The sequence below is a fragment of the Heteronotia binoei genome, chromosome 1 (assembly GCF_032191835.1).
Source record: "Heteronotia binoei isolate CCM8104 ecotype False Entrance Well chromosome 1, APGP_CSIRO_Hbin_v1, whole genome shotgun sequence".
Taxonomy (NCBI): Eukaryota; Metazoa; Chordata; class Lepidosauria; order Squamata; family Gekkonidae; genus Heteronotia; species Heteronotia binoei.
In genome coordinates, this window is record NC_083223.1 from 128,709,254 (window position 1) to 128,730,550 (window position 21,297).

The window sequence follows — 21,297 nt, forward strand, 5'->3', positions numbered from 1 at the left end:
AAAAAACGTATTTCCAGACATCGTCTGCTGCTTTATAACCTAGGGCAGGGGTGGCCAACGGTAGCTCTCCAGATGTTTTTTGCCTACAACTCCCATCAGCCCCAGCCAGCATGGCCAATGGCTGGGGCTGATGGGAGTTGTAGGCAAAAAAAATCTGAAGAGCTACCGTTGGCCATCCCTGACCTAGGGTCTGGTTCCACTTGGCAGATAGGTTTAGGTGTTGCCAACAAGGCAGAATGGTCATTGTATAAAGTCTAGGAAAAGTACACTTTTGAGGCTGTATCAGTAAATCTTCAGAGCCATTAATTTTCCTCAAGCTTGATCCATTACCAAATAATTTTGTATTAAAATTTCTATTTTATAGATACTCAAACCACAAAATTTGACCATAACTGCTACTACTTATTTCATAAGAAATCCCTTTATTTCAATCCAATAGGACCTTACAGCAATCTAAACAAAAATTTTCCTACTTACATAAATTTATTTTATTTTCTTCGATATCCTGCCCTCCCCACAAGCAGGCTCAGGGCAGCTTACAGGTCATGTAAATAGTGATGAAGAAACAATATAAAACCCACAATTAAAATTTTAAGATTTTAAAAATTTCAGAACCTCATAGGTCTGCCACTAAATTTTTTTATGCTTATCCAAATTTCTGGCTGCAAAAGATAAAAGAGAGCTGCTATATGGGGAGAACTTTTCTTCTGTCTCTCCATACCATCAACAAATTTTCTATTATTACGTTTTCATTCTTATATAAAGTTCTAAGTGACACTTTAACTACATTATGCTTGATTACTATCTCTGATGAGGTATTCTCCACATCCATCCATTCCATAATTCAAACTAGTTTAGCTGTGTCACAATATGCCTGAATGTTAGTAATAACTAGACCTCCTGATGTCCACTTCAATTGAGCTACTGACCAGGTTACCTTGGGCTTTTTGTTCCCCAGGTAAATTCATTAAATCAGCTTTGCTCTTCTTTTATCGTTTTATCAAGATTTTATTAACAGGTAAGTAAACTTGGGAATTATCATCTAATGGGGTTAATGCAGCCTAGAATAGGAAGATTAAAGGTTTTCCATAGTGAACATTTCTGTTTAATATCAAATATTATTGGTTTAAAGTTGTCTCCTAATATGTTTAAGACATCATGACTAATTTTAATGCCTAAATAAGTAGTATTTAAACAAATCACTTTCATCTTTTTTATACAATTCCTGACAAAGCATCATTCAATAATAATGAGCCTGTTCTACAGGAAAGGTGGGCTAAAAATCAAATCAAAATAAATAAAATAGCACTGTTTTCTCTACATTTAATACAATCAGAAACTGTTGAACAAGATTGAGACCCTGCTCTTCTTGTCTTACTTGTCTGCCATAGAGAGTTTATTAGTTTGCTGTTTATAGTTGCTGGTTAGATCATTTTGCACTCGTTGAACAAGTTCCTCATCAATGGCATACTGTATTGCTGACAGGATCACATCCAACCACCAAGGTGAATTGGAACGTATCTAGATGCAGGAAAGAAAGCAGTCTCATAGATAACATTTCACAATTCCCCCCCACTCCCACCAAAACGTGTTCTGTCACACTGAATTAGAAGCACATCCTTCTCCCGTTTTAATGGTTTGGTTCCATAATTTTTTTTTAAAGTCAGAAAAAAACAATTACAATAAAAATCAAACAACAAGCAATGATTGAAACTGTGAAACTACATTGGAAAGCATATTTGATCCATCACATGAAAGATAAGGGATTTTTTTCCTGCCAAATGTATGGACAAATAAACTAAGTGATAACTCCCTAAGACTCCCTTTCCAATGTACCTGTTTTGGTAGGAACATTTTGTCCCTTGTATAAATGTGTACATATATTATTTATTCATTATTTTCTTTTATAACCTGCCCTTCCCCACATGGGCTCTGAGCAGGTAACAACAATCAATCAATACAGAATTAAAATCAAATTAATATAATAAAACAATATAATATTCTAAAAACAAACTCCAATTCTGCAGATGGTGGTATCAATTGCCTCTACTCCTCCCATACATCCCACACCTGGTATAAGTAGATGACTCAACAGAATTATTTCATCAGGACCTATGCAGCTGGGAAGCCAAAGATTAACAAAACGTCTACCACCTCAGTTGAAAGCCTGGTGGAACAGCTCTGTCCTACAGGCCCTGCAGAACAGCAACAGTCCCTGCAGGACCCTAATCTCCAGTGGGAGCTTGTTCAACCAGGTAGGGGCCAGGACAAAGAATGCCCCGGCCAGGGTTAAGGATAAGTGGACTTCTTTTGGGCCAGGGATTACCAGCAGATGTTGATCCATGGAGCTTAAAGGTCTCTGGGGGGTATACGGGAAGAGGCGGTCTCACAGATATGCTGGTTCCAGGCTGTTTAGAGCTTTAAAGGTCAGAATCAAAACCATGAACCGGAGTCAGTACTCAATTGGCAACAAGTGCAGCTGGCAGAGCACCGGCTGCATGCATGCCCATACAGGCACTGCAGTAAGCAGGCATGCTGCCACATTCTGCACCAGTTGAGAGTATCCGAGTCAGATTCAAAGGAAACCTGCATACTGAGAATTGTGGTAATCTAGTCTGGAAGTGACTGTTGCATGGATCACTGTGGCCAGTTCCTGAATGGAAAGGCAGGAAGCCAGCTGTCTCACCTGTATAGATAGTAAAAGGCAGACCTGGCAACTGTGGTGACCTGGGCCTCCATAGACAGTGAGGCATCCAGAATCACCCCAAGGCTCCGGACCCTTGGCGCCAGCAACAACAGTGTCCTGCCAATGGTCGGAAGCCTTATTCCCATACCTATCCCACCCCAGACCAGACACAGGACTTCCATCTTAGATGGATTTAGTTTCACCAGGCTCTGTTGTAGCCAACCCATCACACCCTCCAATGTACGGCCAAGATATTCTGTGGCAGAGTCTAGATGGCCATCCAGCAAAAGATAGATCTGGGTGTCTTCAGCATATTGGTGGCAACCCAACCCATACCTCAATACTAACTGGGCGAGGGGGCACATATAAATATAAAACAACATTGGTGACAGGATCGCTCCCTGCAGCAGTCCACATTCTAGTGGGTACCACTGGGAGACCATGTCACCAATTGCCACCCTCTGTCCCCAACCCCAGAGGGAGGAGGAAAACCATTGTGAAGCAGTCCCCTTCACTTCTATGATGCCAAGGTGGTAGGTCAAAAGATCATAATTGATGGTGTCAAACGCTGCCATAAGATCTAACAATAACAGCCTCAATTCAGATGTCTCTGGAGGTCATCTGTGAGAGTGACCAGTGCCATCTCCTCCACCCCATGGCTGGGTCAGAAACCAGGCTGGAATGCGTCCAGGACAGATGCTTCATCCAGGAAAACCTGATGATATATGAGACAGCGCTAATAGTTTTAAATTGATAAGTAAATTATGGTTTTATATGTTTTATTGAATTGATTGTTTTATGATGTTGTGAGCCGCCCTGAGTCCGCTTGCGGAGAGGGCGGGATATAAATGTAAAGTAATAAATAAATAATAAAATAAATAAATAGTGATTCTTAGATACATTCTTAGATATATTCTAAGTGATTATTTATTCCAATCCAATAGGCCCTTATAGCAACTGTAATCTAATAAACTAAAGAAATTTTGGATATATTTATAACGGCAAAAAGCAAACGTATTAATGGGATCTTACTTTCCTCTGAAGTTCATGAATTGTCTGAACCAATGGCTGTAAAGCCTGATGGGCTTCAGCTACTTCTGCATTTGATTTACTCATATAATGTTGCCGAAGTTGTTCACACTGCATTTAAAAAGATTAGCCAGTCAGTTTTCTTTGCACAAATAAATACCCCCTTCCCAAATTCTGAAATGTTAAAAACATACTTAGTTAATACAGGTGTGCTGCAACTTACATACACACACACACACCACCACCAACGTTCCAGCATTCTAGACTTCCTAGGGCTCTTGTGGTTCATTTTTAATTTCTTGCACTTTCCACAAGACAGAAAAGCCACCACAATAGCAAGCAACAACATCATATATGTTCAGAACTACTTAATAGTAAGCCTCCAGAGAAAGAACTTTACAGGCTGTTGACATATCTAGCAATGACTAGTCATATCTCATAGGCAATGCATTTCAATAACAAATATTCCCCAAGAAAATAATAAAATAGGGAGTTTTTCTTTGCAATCACCTTTCAAACACTTACTTGTATAACACAGCACCTTATACAGAGCTTCACCAAGTGCAGAGGGCTACTCATATGAGCACTGGGAGCATCAGAGATGTATTAGCTACAAGCTAAGTTTAACAAAGTTATTTCTGTATTTTGATCTGTTGTACATTGCCCAGAGCCTGGCCTGGGGCAGGATGGGGCAATTAAACAAGTTGAATTGATGATGATGATGATTACTCTGACAATTATGAAAAAAACTCATACGGACAGAGTAACTGATATCCTTCTCTACTTTGTATATTACACCCTCTGAATGGGAACTCTCTCATTACTCTGCAACATTAAACATACTGATAATGCTAGCAAATATCAAAGTTGTTATGATTTTAAAGGCATCAGCAAAATTGCCATTTGGCAGGTACAGAAAATTCGAAAGGGAAAGAACCTTCCAGAGCTTAAAGCCCTGTCTAGCTGGTTCTTGTTTAATCAGCACCAGCGTTCCCTCTAAGCTGAGTTAGTGTGAGCTAGCTCACAGATTTTTGGCCTCCAGCTCACACATTTTTGTCTTAGCTCAGGAAAAATAGCCCCAGAGCAAACTAATTTTTGCAGTAGCTCACAACTTTAATGCCAGTAGCTCACAAAGTAGAATTTCTGCTCAAAAGTCTCCACAGCTTAGAGTGAACATTGATCAGCACTCAACATGAGTTGAGGACAGCTTTATCCACAAGTCTGGAACATGCCAGCCTTTTGCCTAGGTGCCACAATATAGAAAATAAATCCAGTATATTTCCAATAAAGGAAGTCATAGTCTTCAGTTCACAAGACCTGAACAAAGCTGTCAAGGATAGGACATTTTGGAGGTCAATGCCATAAATCAGAAGTGATTTTACAGCCCAGAACACAAAAACATGCTTCCATTTTCATCTTTTAACTTAAATCCGGATATTTCTTTCAGTTCTCCTTTTGTGCCTCAATATTTCAATCTTTGTTTCCTTTAACTGAACATATGAAGCTGTCATACAGTTAGACCATTAGCCTACCAAGGTCAGAACTGTGAACTCTGACTGGCAGTGGCTGTCCAGGGAGTCTTTCACGTGTCTGTCCTTTCACAAAACAAAAATGTTCAGGAGGGAATTTTTGCAAAGGAATTAGAATACTAATATAATAAAAGGACAGGAGGTCGTTCTACAAGGGGTAGCATTATAGTCTACTGCAATGTTTATTGTACATATCACCTTCCCTTTTTTGCTGCAATGCATGCACACAAAAGCTTACACCCAGAATTAAAATATGGTGACCTTAAAGGTGCCACTGGAGTCAGACCAACATGGCTACTCACCTGAGCCTCTCCTCTACTTCTGTAACCCTCTTTGCATTGTTTTTCAGTTCTGTAATTCTATTTTTTATTTTATTCTATTCTATTTTTAGCCTTCCCTTCCGACAGAACAGGTTCAGGACAGGTTACGTCATAAAAGACAATCAGTTAAAACCAATTAAAATATATAAAATCTAAAATTACAGAGTAATATTAGAGACTAAAATGGCAAATTCTGCCTCACAAACATGGCCTATTGTCCAGGTCCAGCAAGTCCTACAGCACTGGGATGGAATGAAAGTGAGGAGGCCGGTAACAAGTGACATCCCCTGCCTCAGCTGAAAGCCTGGCGAAAGAGCTCTGTTTTACAGGCCTTGTGGAATTGATCCCGCAGGACCTGGATCACCAGGAGGAGCTCATTCCACCAGGCAGGGGCCAGGGTCAAAAAGGCCCTGGCCCTCATCAATGCCAGACAGACATCTCTGGGGCCAGGGATCACCAAAAGGTGTTGTCACTGATCGTAAAGACCTACGGGGCTCATACAGGGAGAGCCGGTCCCAAAAGTATGCTGGCCCCTGGCCATATAGAACTTTAAAGGTAAGTACCAGAACCCTGAACCAGATCCGGTACTCAATAGGTAGCCAGTGCAGTCCACACAGCACAGGATGGATCTGTGCCCATACAGGCAATGACATCAACATCTGTGCAGCAGAGTTCTGCACAAGCTGGAGTTTCTGGAGCAGGGTCAAGGGCAGCCCCATGTAGAGAGAGTTACGATAATCTAACCTGGAAGTGACAATTGCATGGGTCACTGTGGTCATGGGGGCGGGGAGATATGGGACCAACTGTCTGACTTCCCTCAGATGGAAAAAGGCTGATCTGGCAGTGGTGGTAGCCTGGGCCTCTATAGTCAGAGAAACATCCAGGAACACCCACAAGCTCTTCACCCCTGATGTGGAATCAACGGAGGATGGGAGTCTGATCTCTGATCCCAGCTGCCTGTAGCCTAGGCACAGGACCACTACAGCAGTGTTTACTGGAGGTCTTTATTGCCTGAAATAATTTTCATGTTTGGTGATCTGTCTTGAGCTTCAGTGATAAAAATGAAAGCTACTACCTGATTTCTTTAACTAGAGATGCCAGGACTGAATGCAGGATCTTCTACAAGCAAAACAGATGCACCACCACTAAGCCATAGCCCCACCCCAACTTTCACAATCTTGTTTTGACCATTTGCAACACTTATTTCACTCTACTGCTCAGTGTATGATCCTTTTGGCATTAATTCCTGCCTTGCCAAAAAACTCCCAAGCCTCAAATGTACCTCAATGTCTATGGTATGCGGATCTTCACCCTGCAAAACCTCAATGAGAATGAAACATCTACATTGAAATGTGGACCTGTCTGCACAATAACTCAGATACTTCTCCCTTTGGGCTCCATCTAAGAAAGCTAAAGACTAAACAGAAGTTGAGAAAGTGTTAAATGAAACCACCTCCAAGGGTATGTCCTGTAGCTGCTCATCTGAATTATACCGTTCTAGTTTTGGACTGTATTATCGTTAGTTGCTCATCTGGAACTTATTTATCCTATTGGTGGATGTTTGCCCAATGTTTTGACGTTCTTGTGGATGTTTGCCCAACGTTGTATTTGAAAATACAAAAGCACTCCACAATTTGAAAGCACTAGACTGGAAAATGCAGGGATGTTTGGAACACAACAACAGGTTGAACTTGGTTTCAGATGCTTGGAGCTCGTTATGAATTGACTGGGAACCAACTCTTATTTCTATAGCAATCATAACTTGGACTGTGTTTTATTATGCTGCAGCTATATGAATATTTAGCACTGCTGTGTCTGTTTCTTTGCATGCAATACTTCTTTAGCTCTGGGAAGTTGATCACGGATATAATTTGTATGAAAACGACTATATGCAAATTAAATTTGCACATTTTTGTCATATGAGAAATGGGGTATGAATATGGAATAGTTTAGTAGTGATGATCCAACACAGTGTATTTTTGACTTTGAGATTTAAACTTATTTAAGCATAAGCCTCGTCATAAAGAGTTAACACAATTCACTTCAGTGGATGTCTGAGAAGGTGTGGTAGTTCACCTCCTAAAAGAGTAGCTTGAATGAGGCTAGGAAAAGCCAGACATGACAGTCTCCTTTAGGAAGCTATTGATTTGCATTTGCAGCTTGCTGTTGCTTACAAGAGAATGCCACAGGGTACATCTGAAGAAGTAAATGTGGTAGTTGCATTAAATGCAGGATTTGTTTACATGTTAGAACTTGTAGGCACACTTGTCATAAGCCCAGGAGCAACAGAAATTGTTCTATTTTCTAAACTGGTTATTGTACAGAAAGTATCCCTTAACACTCATTTAAATGCACACAATGAATTCAAAATCACCTCTTCCTGAAGTCTGCCATCTCGTAAGGTGGGAGGTATGCCAGGATGCTTTGCTCCCAAGAGTTCCATCAGGTTGTGTGTTGAATGAAGCCTCTGTGCGTCAGTAAAAGGCAAGCTAAGTGTAAGCACATTACAGCAGCAACAAACCAACAACAGTTTAATCTATTCGATCCTGGCACTAAGGCAACATTTGCAGGCACAATGGCACAGAAATAAGTAACCCTTTTAACCATATTTTGGAGTTATGACTGTATTATTAGAGGTAAATGTGACTATTTGTTTTCAACATAACAGAAGACACAACAGAGAGAGCACGGTAACTTTTTAATAGTTTTAAACTAAGCCATAAACCAGTCTTACAGTTAAACATTTGTTCATACACTCTCCACCCTTTCACATGAAGGAGAAACTAATGTATTTCAAGGCTGTGGCAACACAATGGAACAATGCACACTGTCTCCCCTTCCTGATGCACTGAGGCTGCCCACAGTCATGTGAATTGAAGTGGGGAAAGAGGAAGACAGACAGCTCTCCTGGGTCGTAGTAGACTGATCCCTTAAACCTTGCACAGTCAATATAACTATAAAGGCAGAAAAGGACATACAATTTACAATTAGAGTCTGCAAACAAATAATCTTATAACATCATACAATGTTTGTTATTTCAGACTAAAGAACCTGAAATAAGATCACTTTTGATTACTACAGAAAGCAAACTAAATGCATCTCCTGTGCAGCCGCTGATCAGCCCGTATCTGCATAATCTCAATGTTTCCAAACCAACCAGTGGATAAAATTGTCATTTAGAGGTGATCATAATAACTACACTGACTGGAAGGAAATCTGACCATTTCCATTGCAGCCCTTTACAGCAGAATTTCTATCACCACAACCATTGGTTGTACTTTATAATACTCTAAATCCAGTCATATCAGTAGTGTCACACAGTGTGTGTGAGTGTTTAACATACACTCCATTGTATGTAAGACTGTTGGTCTTAAAAGAGCCATTGGATTCAAAATTTTGTTCTATACACTCAAGCAGTAATTGCTCATCAATAATTATTTTGTTAATGGCACACCACTGACTCTTGGACCCTGAATTAACTGAATAAAGTTTGCAATTATCTATCACAGTTCATATTTGCAAAATACACAGAAGGCCCTGATGGTTTCTTTTCTTAGTTCCTGTTAATTCCTACGTGATACCATGCATGTCTGTTTTGCTTTAAGAGTCCTGATTTCTAATAAATGAATTCATTAACCTCTTATGGAAAACAGCAGGTGGCACTAATGTAATATGAATGTGGTTTAAGTACACAAATATATCCCTGGTGAAATAAGGAAATAAATAAAAAGGAAATAATGTCCCCAGTACTGTCAAAGTTTTTCATTGGTTTGAAAAGCAGTTTCAGAGCTTGTGTACATACCTGCAATGAATCAGTTTTGAGCTTTTCTTTGTGCTCTTCAGAAGAACGCAGCACTTCTCTATATAATTCTGCTGCCAATGCATATTCACCTGAAAAATGAGAATAGTTTAGACCACATCAATGGAATTTCAATGTGCCAGATGTCCAATTACCTTCAAGTAAATGTACAATGCTATAAGGGCTAAGCAAGCTCTTAAGTATAAATATCTGTGCTTCACTCATTACACAAACTAAAAAGGAGCTTACACTACAAAATAAATTCCACTGTGAAAACAGATGCTGAAAAGTTCTACTTAATATGAATTTTAATTTCAGTAGAGGCAAGAATATATTTTCTTAATCTCCTTACATAAGAGATGCAAATAATTTTTCTGGCAGGCATTTACCAACTCTTCTTTGTTTTTGCTGCTGATAATGGCCTTGTTTGGTATTCATGTCTTCTATTTTAATTTTCTATGGGAAATATTGATTAATTTTCTATGGGCAACGTTGATTGTTATTATGCATTTTATGCATCTCTGAAAACCACTCTGATCATTTAAAAAAGTGTATGGATATATGTGAGATATTAACCAACTCTAGTAAATTTCAAAAATAATTTTGTTGACTTAATATAGGATTATATGAACGCATGTCAACAGTCCTGTTGGGCCAAAATATTTCTTATGACAATACAGAATTTTTGCTTCACTATGTATACAAAATACCAGTGTCCAAAACATATAGCATATGATCTATAGTTAGCAACACAATTATGTTTTCCCCCTCCTTCAAACACTTCTTTCAAACAGGGTAATTCTTGTTTCTCTCTTTGCTGGTCAGTGCCAGCAGCATAACATAACCTATCAGTTGCTGCCAACTCAAAATGAATTCTGTTACTTAAAAGGATAATTGCAAGGGTGTAAAGAAGCCATTTTTAAGAGCTTTGTTTGAGGGGACTAATTGAACAGTGTGCTGAAGAGACCAGTACTGACTTAACACTCACAGTCAGATAGTGTTGCATATTTTAAGAACATAATTGGATTACCAGAATCAACATACTACAGATTGAACTCTAAATGATATACCATTGGAACTCATTCATGGGATGAACTTGTGTTGGCATTTTATTATCTAATCTGAATTAATAAACAGAAAAACTTTGAGACTTATGAAAAAGAGAAACAGACATATTAATTATCAGCAAGCAAATAATGGAAAGCACACTAGCTTGGGTGTAGTGAATCATGGAACTCACAGAATGTTACTTTCCTGCTTCTCTTGTCCCACTATAACCTTATGTGCCCTCCCCTGAAAGCTGGACACCTGCATTTCTGGGAATGTACAGTATGTAGCTGTGGTGGAAGAACTGACAGGAATCGTTGCCCCTGATTTTGCCTGGACAGAAGCATCCTTCTGCTTGCTCAATGGCTGGCTTGGATCAAATCACTAGTATAAGTTATGTTTTTTTTAAAAAAAAATACATCAACTTTATTCTTGCTATCAAGGCCAAATCACCACCAGCTACACATTCTGGAATATTCGTATCAGGATGCTGTAGCCAGTCTTACAGCCTATTACTGGAGGCATCTGAGGTGAATCAAATAAGCTTGAATTGACTGATTTTTGAAGAAAGTGCAATTAATCTTAATACTGGCTGAACACATGCAAAAAGTATACCCTGAACTATGTTGCACTCATTTTACCTTTGATTATGTGAATACCAGCTAAGCCGTTCAGAGCACAGACGAGTTGCCTGTGAACTTCCTCACATTCTGTTCGACATTTTTTCTGCAGTGATGTCAGAAGCTCTTCCATAGTCATTGTGCTAGAACAAAAACCCAAATGTGAACTGAGGACAAGTATGATATTCCAGAGATCATCAGACTGGCTCCTTAAAAATATACTTGATAGAGCAATAAACAATTCAGCTTCTAACTGCTTATGTTTGAAAATGCTGTTCTACTGCTAATACTTAATATTCATTTTATTGTGAATTATTATGCAGAAGGAGTATGGATGCTGTTTTAATTCAGATGCATTACATGTAAATGATCAGAGAGGTGGCAAGAGGCTATGACTGCTGAGAGGAAAGTGGTATGACTAACTAGGACCAATGCAGCATGAAATAATAGTGAGAAAGAGAGTCAAAAGCAATCAAAGTTGTTCCTTCAGTTCAAGAGTTGAAAAGAATTTAGGAAGGTTAAAATGTACATTTCTAGAAGCTAAAAAAAAGATATATATATCTATTATTGCTCTAAAAAAGATATATATCTATTAAGAGGCCTGAGATCATTCAGTCTTTAAAAGCAAGCAGTTTTGTGCTCTGTCTTTCTTAGATAAAAGACTACCTGGGAATCCCGTACGTGATATCTAGTGAGAGACAGAAAGATGTAAAAGCAATCACAAACTAGTTTGATAACTTTATCACACCTTTGTGTAGTTAATGGCTCCCTGTTTCAGTCATCTTTTTTCCCCAATTAGTCAAAATTCCTAGCACTTGGAAGCCCTTTTTGTAATTGTGCACAGGAACACAAAAGATACCCATAAACTCTTTTCATTTTCCTGCTCTAAGAATGGCTGTTGATCTGAAAAGAAAAGTGCATAGAGACAGCCTTTTCTAACACAGTGCTTTTTATAAGAACTACTTGTTTTGTTGCTGTACTCTTCCCACTGCAGTTGCTATGGGACTGCCATCCATGAACATTCCACTGGTATTTAGGGAGTTGTTGGACAGTCAGATAGAACACTTAAGGACAGAAGTGCTATATTTGACCTATATACTCCTTAAACAGGAACAACACAAATATGAAAAGTGTGAGCTACTGCTCCTCTCTAACCAACAAAAAATACATGTTACTACTGTTAACAGTTCTGAAGTCATCAGAGTATAAATCATCATCAACAACAAATTTCCTATTGAAAGTATTTCATTTCCAGGAGCAGAGTGTGGAAATGTGTAATTTGTAGGGTTCAAAAGCATTGCTTGATTAATCAGCATTACTATTTCTTTGCTACAGATCAAACTGTGAATTTTTAATTGGGTCTTAATAGATGCTGGGCACTGTGAAGGATTATTTAGCACTGCTGGCTTAAGAACATAAGAGAAGCCAAGTTGGATCAGGCCAATGGCCCATCCAGTCCAACACTCTGTGTCACACAGTGGCCAAAACCAAAAACAAACCGAAGTGCCATCAGGAGGTTCACAAGTGGGGCTAGAAGCCCTTCCACTTTGTCCTCCCCACCAAGCACCAAGAATACAGAGCATCACTGCCCCAGACAGAGAATTCCAACAATACGCTGTGGCTAATAGCTACTGCTGGACCTCTGCTCCATATGTTTATCCAATCCCCTCTTGAAGCTGGCTATGCTTGTGGCCGCCACCACCTCCTGTGGTAGTGAATTCCAGATGTTAATCACCATCACCTTCCACAGTTAATCTAGAGGAGCACCAAACCCTGGGCTGGTTGTATTTGAGCATGTCCTCATCTGTTCTCCCTTTTGCATGAGTACATGGTGCTTACACAGTGCATGTGAGTAGTTATGAAAGTACAACTTCAAGAGCAGAGCACTCTACAATTGCTAGAGTCCCTGCTTAGAACACCAACATACTAAAGAATTACTGCATATCTCCTTCATGTACCGATCCTGATTAATTTTATTCACCAGCTGATTTTGGAATGGTCACCACCATAGTAAATAAATATAAAAGATGCAGATCCCCTTTAAGGAGCAATGAAATTAACCTTTTCTGCAGAGGTAAGAATTCTCCACGAACAGCTTGCGGATGACAGCAGGCTTGTCTCAAGCGTAACAAAGGGTACAGAATAGAAGTGACTGTCCTCCTATCCAGACTGCTAAGCTTTAGGGACCAATCAGAAATCTTCCTGAATTTTGCCAAAGCATCCTGGCAGCACACCTCATGCTGACGATGATAAAAGTGTCTCTCCACAGGAGAAAAGTGAAGCCAGTGTGTATCTTCTGTCTGAGCAGGAATCTGAATCTAAGTATAAAGGAAATAATAAATAAACAACTGAAACTGTAGGTGGAAAAAAATGTTATCCATGAAAATCACCTTAGAACACAAGTGTTTACTTGGTCAATCACGTCCTTCTTTGCTGACCTCCACATTATCTTGGCTATGAAGTCGTAGAGAGGCTGGGGATTTTTCCTGCAGTAAGGTCGGTACAGAAGCTGATCCCACCAATATTTTACCCAGTAAGGATCAGCTCCAAGAAAAAGCACTAATCCATATAGATCTGTGAAAGAGAAAGAGCATGTTTTAATACATACAAGTTTGTGATAAATATTTAAATAAAATGCTGATATTTGAAAATCCAGTTTATAAAGATCAGCTTGGCTCATCATCCTGAAAAGCTAAATTATCTCAAAGCCCACTTTCTTTTGGGAATGGGGAGAAACAATGAAACTGAATGGCTTCTATACAGCAATATATTTACCAATTGTTAAAATAAACTGAATGCTTCTTTACAAATACACACATATTCTGTCAGCAATTAATCTACAGCATTGATATTTTAAAAAAACATGTGTTACATCACAAATTTAAACAGGACTTGCCTTAACCCAAAACACCAGAAGAGTGGTGTTTGCATAAACACAGACCAAAATACTGGAGATACTGTGACACCATAGTGTGGCAACCAGGCAAAAGGTGCCTTGGAGCAGAAAGCAAGTCTGGAATGCTTTATACTCCAACTCTACCTGCCTATCAGCTGGCCAATAGTGGCACAGAGGCTTGGGAGCAGAACTGTAATTTAGAGAGCAGTTGAACATCACAAAAAAAGCAAATGGAGTAGGGAAATTCTGCAGTTCAAAATTCTAATAATAACTTGGAAGAGAATATTAGGATCTAGGTTTAATTTCTCAATAGTTTATATACTCATCCCATAATTACCAACTTACACAGTAGAACTGGTTTTTAAAAAAAATTTAGATGTTCTTTACAAATCCCCTTATTCAAAACTGAATGTAATGTAGAAGGAGGCACTATTCCTTCAGGCCTTCCTTGATAATCAGTATTGGGGCTCCGAACTAGGCCAAGTTTGTGCTGAATTTTGGCTCGTGAACCAGTTCCTGCCCATCCCTATTGATATTGAGATAGTACCAAGTATTCAAACTCAAGGCTGCTTTTGGCTTCTCAAACAGCAAGCGTCCATGCAACAGCAACTTTTTTTTATAAATGAAAGGAACTTCTCCAAGCATTTGTGATATGGTGTAGCAGACTGTTATTCCAAAGAATAGAGTCAAAAATTCCAGTTCTAAACTAGTTCTTTGGAGCCTGGCCAATATTTAACAAACTTCTGCATGAGACTAGAAGACAGACTGCTTATGGAGATTGTTCAGAAGTGACATTGAACAACAGTATCCTTGATGTTTTAACATTCAAAACTATTGTTTACTCATTGTGAGAGGAAAAAGACAAGCGGCATCATTCACCTTCCAATCCACGCTGCACAGGTGTGCCACTGACACACCAGCGATTGATTCCACTCAAACGGAGAGCCATTTCTGCAGCCTAATAAAAAATGAGAAAATACCGGCAAAGTTCACAAGAGCTAGGAAAGTAGTTTGCCTCATGATGCCATCAGGTATATGGCAATAGAACTGTAACACTTGTAACTAGTCACCATCTTTTTAAACACTTCTTAAATATCCTATGTTAAGCGAATTTTAAGTTCAGCACCTTGTGGACAGTAATGTGTACATACATGGGAAAGTACATAGCTGTATTAAGAGCCTGACTAGACTGTGACTACCTGCTTCAGCTATAGTGAAGATCAGAGTTTCCCTGAGGGTTGCATAGCCCATAAGCAGAGATGCAGCAGTGTATACCATTAGGGCTGAAACAGCTTAAGTAATGAACTGCAAGAACTGAACAGAAGTACTGAAATCACATTCACAACCACCACCATCCCAAAATAGAGCTCTCTTTCCTTTCCAGCCTCCTAGCATAGTCTTGTGTCTTTGGAACAAGCTTTTCCAGCACCGTCTTTTGTCCTCAGTTCTTCTTTTCTTCTGCCCTCTCCACACCTTGTCCCTAAGTTCCTGAAGCTCAGGCCCTCCATCTCTGCCTCTTCTTCCTTTCTTCTTCAGACCTCTTTCTCCTATATGATTTTCCACTTTGCTTCCCAGGTGTCTGACAAAACATATTTTCTCTCTGACAGTGAAGTGTTCAGTGGGAAATATTCATCTGCTTCCTTCTTCCAAGTGTTGCTTGGCCCTAAATAGCTTCTGTTTAGTCAATGCAGCTTCTAGACCCAAGGGCAAACCCTGTGCCTCTTTAGATGGGCATTTAACTGACTAACATCTTGCTTTAAACTATGAAGTGGTGCAAAAGACATGATGACCTAGTTCTTTAAACTGTCAGAATACATTATGCTAAGTGATTTTTTTTTCTAAAAAAGGGACAGTACTTCATAGCCAGTCAAACCTCCAACAGGGAAAACATTTAACAGCAAGCACCTCCGAGGGAAAACAGATCATTAGTCACTTCTGAAGGATGAACAAGGGCAAATTTACATCCCCGTGTGCTAAAGGCTATGCAAGTAGGCTTCACATTTGTATTTCCACGTTAATGCTTTTAATGTTCAACTGAAGCATACCCAAGAGAGTCTCTCACCTTTGCTGTAGTGCATTCTACCATTTGTGCTTCATCCAGACAAATTCGCCACCACTCCACTGCTACCAAGGGGCTTGGAATGGCCATATATCGCTTCTGGTTTCTGAAACGGCGGCCATCTTCACTATTGCTGTGAGGAATGTCCACATAGTTCAGCTCACTACGAAGGACATCATAGGTGGTAATCACTACTTCCTGCTCTGCTAAGATGTGAGGCTGCAGGAAACCATGTTTCTTTACTCCTTGATAAACCTATAAGGATATTTGCACAAAGCATGACGGTGTAAATGACAACAATTAGGAGGTTTCCTAGTGTTGGGGGAAGGGGGACAGTCCACTGAAGACTATTTCCTGTTTTACAAGTATATTTAATAATATGATGAAAGCTTTGAGTAGACAGCACTGAGTAAACATGGTTTTAAAATGCAATTCTCTGACAGCTGATGTGTTCTATATTGTTTTAAATCTTCATGACAAAGAAGATTTTAACAAAGAAAAATAAGTCACTTCATCCACTATTTACGGCTCTGTATGAAAAAATAACTTGGGGAAAAGTGGTAACTGTATAAAAAAATTATCAGTGGTAACTGGACAAAAAAATCATAACAGAAGGCATGTTGGATCCAACAGACTCATCACAAAAAAAGCAGTCACTTTCCAATAGCTGAAAAAAAAGTAAACACAACACTGTAGATCTAGTCCCTCTGAAGAAATATAGCTCAGCCACTAAAATGGGTCTGCACTGGATTATATACGATGGTAAGACAAACTAATGAATCTCAGAAAGTGAGCCACATTTTGGTTAATGTTATAACCAAGGTGCAAAATGCCATCCTTTACAACTTCATACTTCTTGTTTACAAGTATATTTACTGACAAATGCCAGAACTTTCTGAGATTTCTACTGGCCTCCCAAAAACTCTTAAGAATTGTCATGAACATTAATACTACTGAACAAGTGATATTTATTATAACATTTACAATGCAGCAAAGAACTCGGATGGAAATGTATTCCCACTCCACCCACTCAGTGACTAACTGCTGTACCTCATCTAAAGCACTTTCTCAACAGCAAAAACCATAATACCTGCAGCACTCTTTTCTATGAAATAATCTTACCAGCACTCGAAGGGTGGATGATCTTACATGTCTGTTGATCTCATCGACCCACTGGTGACATATAGAACTAGGAGAGATGATCAGAGTTGCTCCAGTGGGAACTGGTTTCATTGCTACAAGGCAATGAGGACAGTAAAAAGGCTTGATCTTCAGATTTTCTTCTTTATAGTTCACACATTCAGCATGCTGCCACAGGTGACAGTTTAGGCACTGAACACGTGCCTTGTAGTCTACTAATCCAAGCTCCCCACAAATGCATTCAAAGCGGTAGTCAGGTGTGTTGAAAGGGAAAATGGAACCAGGATGTTGTACAAAAGTGCTAGTTTGTTCTTGGGAGACTGGATACGGTTCTTCTTTCTGCTCTTCAACTTCCTCAGAATTTTTAGGAACGTCAGTAACACTACATGATTTGCCTTTGGAAATTAGCATGTTGCATTGCAAATCAGTAGACTCAAGGTTCACAGTTCTATGCTGGGTATCTTCAGCTTTCCACCTCTTTGAATCCAATTTGCTGGTTGTACAGTAATCATGCTCTTCTGCTGGCAGAGGTGAATTAAGAACATCTACAGAGGATATGTCGTTATCTTCAAATTCTTTGGTTTCATTCTTCTGTTCCTGCAACATTTCTTTCTGGATCTGATTTGAACTTACTTTCTGATTTTTTAAAAAAGAAGAAAACAAACAAATTTAACAAGATCAAATTACTAATACTACGACTAGCATGAAATCACCCTTCTAGGAACAGAAGGCACTTTCCTGTATGGTGGCATTGTTGATTTCCTCCACGCCACCAGGAGCATTTTGAGGTGAGCTTGGGGAACTACACGAGAAAAGGAAAACAAATTCCCGCATTGTGCACACAGACCACAGAATTTGGAAATCTGGATCACAGCCTTTGTAAAATCCAGGGTGGTGGCTGGGGATGAAGCCGAACAGGAACATGTTTTGGGCTTGTGTATATTTTGCATTTTCACAAGTTTTTAAAACATACATTCTAAAACACTTTTTAAAAATACACCACCATTCCGTTATTTTTTCTTCTAATTCAGCACTATTACAGTCTAATATTGGATTGTAGAGACCATGGCACTCCAGTCTTCGCCCACCTACACTGGGTTCCAATCAGTTTCTAGGCACAATTCAAGGAAGTGGTCTTGACCTTCAAAGCCCTATATGGTTTGGAACCAACATGAATCCTTGCTTCAGGTGCTCCTGCCTTCTGAGACTAGGTAGGTGGCAAACTGGGAGAAGGCCTTCTCAGTCATGGAGCCAAAGCTCTGGAACTTTCTCCCCAAGGAGATTCATCTGTCCTCTTCTGTTGCTGTCTGAAGATTTTTTTTTGCTTTGCATTCCCTCAATGATACCTCCATTCTAACCAATTTTTTACAGTTCTGAAAGTATTTTAACTGTTTTTAAAACTTGTTTTAATGAAATATGTTTATAAGGATAATTTATTTTAATGGTTTTATAATGTGATTTTATCACATATATCTTAAACTTTTAGCCTTATAAGGACAGAAAGGCCAAATATAAATTTTGTACATAAAAATAAATAATACCGGGAGATTTCAGCCCCAGTCGAAGTGTGATGCCCTTGTGATTCATTTATCCATTCTAGCATTATATCCAAGGATGCCACTTTCCATTATATTATTTGCACCCACCCTCATTCATCAAGGCTACACTCAGTTTTTCTTGGTGTAATTTAGTCAACATATTTTCAGCGTTTTCGTATCACCTTGGGATGTTTCTAGAGACACCTTAGAGAAAATTTGGGATTATGGCTGTTAAGAAGATGATGATAGCGGATTTATACCCCACTCTATACTCTGAATCTCAGAGTCTCAGAGCAGCTCAAAATCTCCTTTACCTTCCTCCCCCACAACAAACACCTTGCAAACAAATTGTATGAAGATTTCCAGTGGGAAGCCCAGATAAAATCTCCCATATAGCCAGTCCCACATGAATGCCATACACTCTCATTCATGCTGCTATGCCCTTTTCCTCCCAAAGCAGCCTTGGTGTAATGCTCAACAATTATACAGAAATAATAAAACCTGGATAATTTCATGTCTGAAAAACAGTCTCCCAGCTTACCTGTTTCTTGGTTCTACTACAAAACTTCTGTTCCTTGTAGTTTCTGCCCAACTTAAAAGAGCCTGCAAGACCATGGCCTTTGACCTGTTCTACTACCTTCTCTGCAATTAGTTTTTCCAACATTCTTTTAAGGATCCGACGGTTTCGTTGTATGTCATATTTGTATACAGTGTGGACATACTTAAAAATAGCAAAAATGGATGCTCCCTTTTTTACATTCATTTCTTTTATAGCAGTTAAGAGCATTATTCGCAAACCTGCATAAAGAAATGAATGGATAATAATAAAGAAGCTGCAACATAATCATTTTAATTAGGAACCAATGGCTTAACTGTATTTTTTATAACCGGCTCTCTATTAATTTAGAATCAATAACTACAACATTTAAATGAAGAAAAATGAATAAATATTCATATCAATCTACTATAGAAACATAACCAATTTATGATCAACTCTGAATTGATAAATATCTTTTTTTGTGTAGTAGATTAAATATAACAGTTCAGTAAAAATTACATTCACCTTAGAAGGAAATCTTCAGAAGAACTGAGCCAATTCACTTTTTATACCCGTGTTTAGTTCTTCTGTTTTATTCCAGACAGTGCTATCATTCTTTTGTTGCTTATTATGTTTGTGCAGCTGATTTTATACTGATGTTACACCATGCAAATACTTTTGAAGGCCTAAATATACATACTTTTAAATAAACAAATTGTTAACTAATATAACTGATGATTTTGTGTAACACATTTAACTACTGCACTCAGACTGGATAATTAATCTTACGTTTGAATTGACTTAAGAGTACACAGGGAAAGAGGACAAAGAATAGCAAGTAGTAACTACAGCTAATAAACTATGGCCGAATCCAGAAATATGCACAGCAGATCATTTAAAAATCAGTCCCTGAGAATGGATCACAGTTATAAAACCTGATGGGATATTGTTAAGCTTACTTCACAATTCACTGGGCACACACCTATCTCCTAGACTGGAATATAAGATGCAGACTTCAGCAATATTTTCTGTTATTTCTGCTGCAGGAGAAGCCTCTTGGATTCTAATAAACCACCTCTTAAGTATGCAGAACAAAGCAGTCAACACATTGTTTATGGCAAAATATGTTTGCTGAATAATACTTACTAGGATACTGTACTTTCTCCTTCAATTTAAGTTCCATTTTATTTATGGTTTTTTTTTCACCTCCTTCAGTGGGTTGTGGTGGAACGAAGAAGTTTACCAAGAAACCCTGACAGAGATATTTTAAAATACTGTTAGATAGATGTTTAGTCACAATACTGAATTGCTTGCAACTATGTAGTATTTTAATGGTAATCACCAGATATTAAGACAACTATGTCAATAAGATATGAACTCAGTGCTCAACTAGACATTATATTTTATACACAGTGACTATAGGAACTTGTAGCCATATCACAGCTGTGAGTTCCCTATGACAATTCCACAGGGGTCCATGACAATTCCCTATGACAATTCCACAGGGGCCCAATTTGGATTGGAACTATGGCACAGGGGAGGAAAGCTCCTCTCGTCCATTTTCCTGAACTAAAACAGTTCTGGGGGATGCCGTTTGTCTCAATGTGGGGGGATGCACATACAAAGATTGTTTCATCAAGAAAAAGTCATAAATTCTACTGTTTCACTGGCAGCACAAAATTAAGACTGGTGGTAAGAAAAACAGTCTAAGATTTAAAAGGTGTAATAACTGCATTCCAGTTCTCAATGTTTTGCTGTGCAATGCCATTCAATGGAGCATTCTGGATAATCAAGTGCCGGATGACAGCATGGAAACAGATTATCCATATTTTGCTGTTGTTGTTATTTGTTTCTTTATATTCCGCCCATTCCCCCATAGTAGCTCAGAGTGGAGTACATCATAAATAATAAAATTACAATAAAATCACAACAACATAACAATAAAATCAATTACAGTATCAAGTACAACAGGATGGTCCAGCAGAACGATATAATAAAATGGCACAGCAGGACAGTGCAGCGCAGTAGAATAGTACAGTAGGGGAGGCCAACCAATCTAATGGATAGATGCCCGCTGCCTCACCTGAAAACCTGGT

General features: G+C 38.9%; 1 protein-coding gene across 2 annotated transcripts in view; it reads right to left on the bottom strand.

The window, feature by feature from the left end:
* The window catches only part of SHPRH (SNF2 histone linker PHD RING helicase), a 60,915-nt gene that overhangs the window by 18,604 nt on the left and 21,014 nt on the right, over window positions 1-21,297 (bottom strand). For both annotated transcript variants that reach the window (XM_060240594.1, XM_060240602.1), the window contains exons 7-18: window positions 20,348-20,453; window positions 19,205-19,461; window positions 17,108-17,761; window positions 15,989-16,240; window positions 14,806-14,884; window positions 13,441-13,604; window positions 13,092-13,348; window positions 11,052-11,173; window positions 9,367-9,455; window positions 7,939-8,031; window positions 3,719-3,826; window positions 1,379-1,521 (exon numbers count right to left, since the gene is read on the bottom strand). In XM_060240594.1, the coding sequence (XP_060096577.1) occupies window positions 1,379-1,521; window positions 3,719-3,826; window positions 7,939-8,031; window positions 9,367-9,455; window positions 11,052-11,173; window positions 13,092-13,348; window positions 13,441-13,604; window positions 14,806-14,884; window positions 15,989-16,240; window positions 17,108-17,761; window positions 19,205-19,461; window positions 20,348-20,453 (2,324 nt within the window). The remainder of the gene's footprint in view (window positions 1-1,378; window positions 1,522-3,718; window positions 3,827-7,938; window positions 8,032-9,366; window positions 9,456-11,051; window positions 11,174-13,091; window positions 13,349-13,440; window positions 13,605-14,805; window positions 14,885-15,988; window positions 16,241-17,107; window positions 17,762-19,204; window positions 19,462-20,347; window positions 20,454-21,297) is intronic.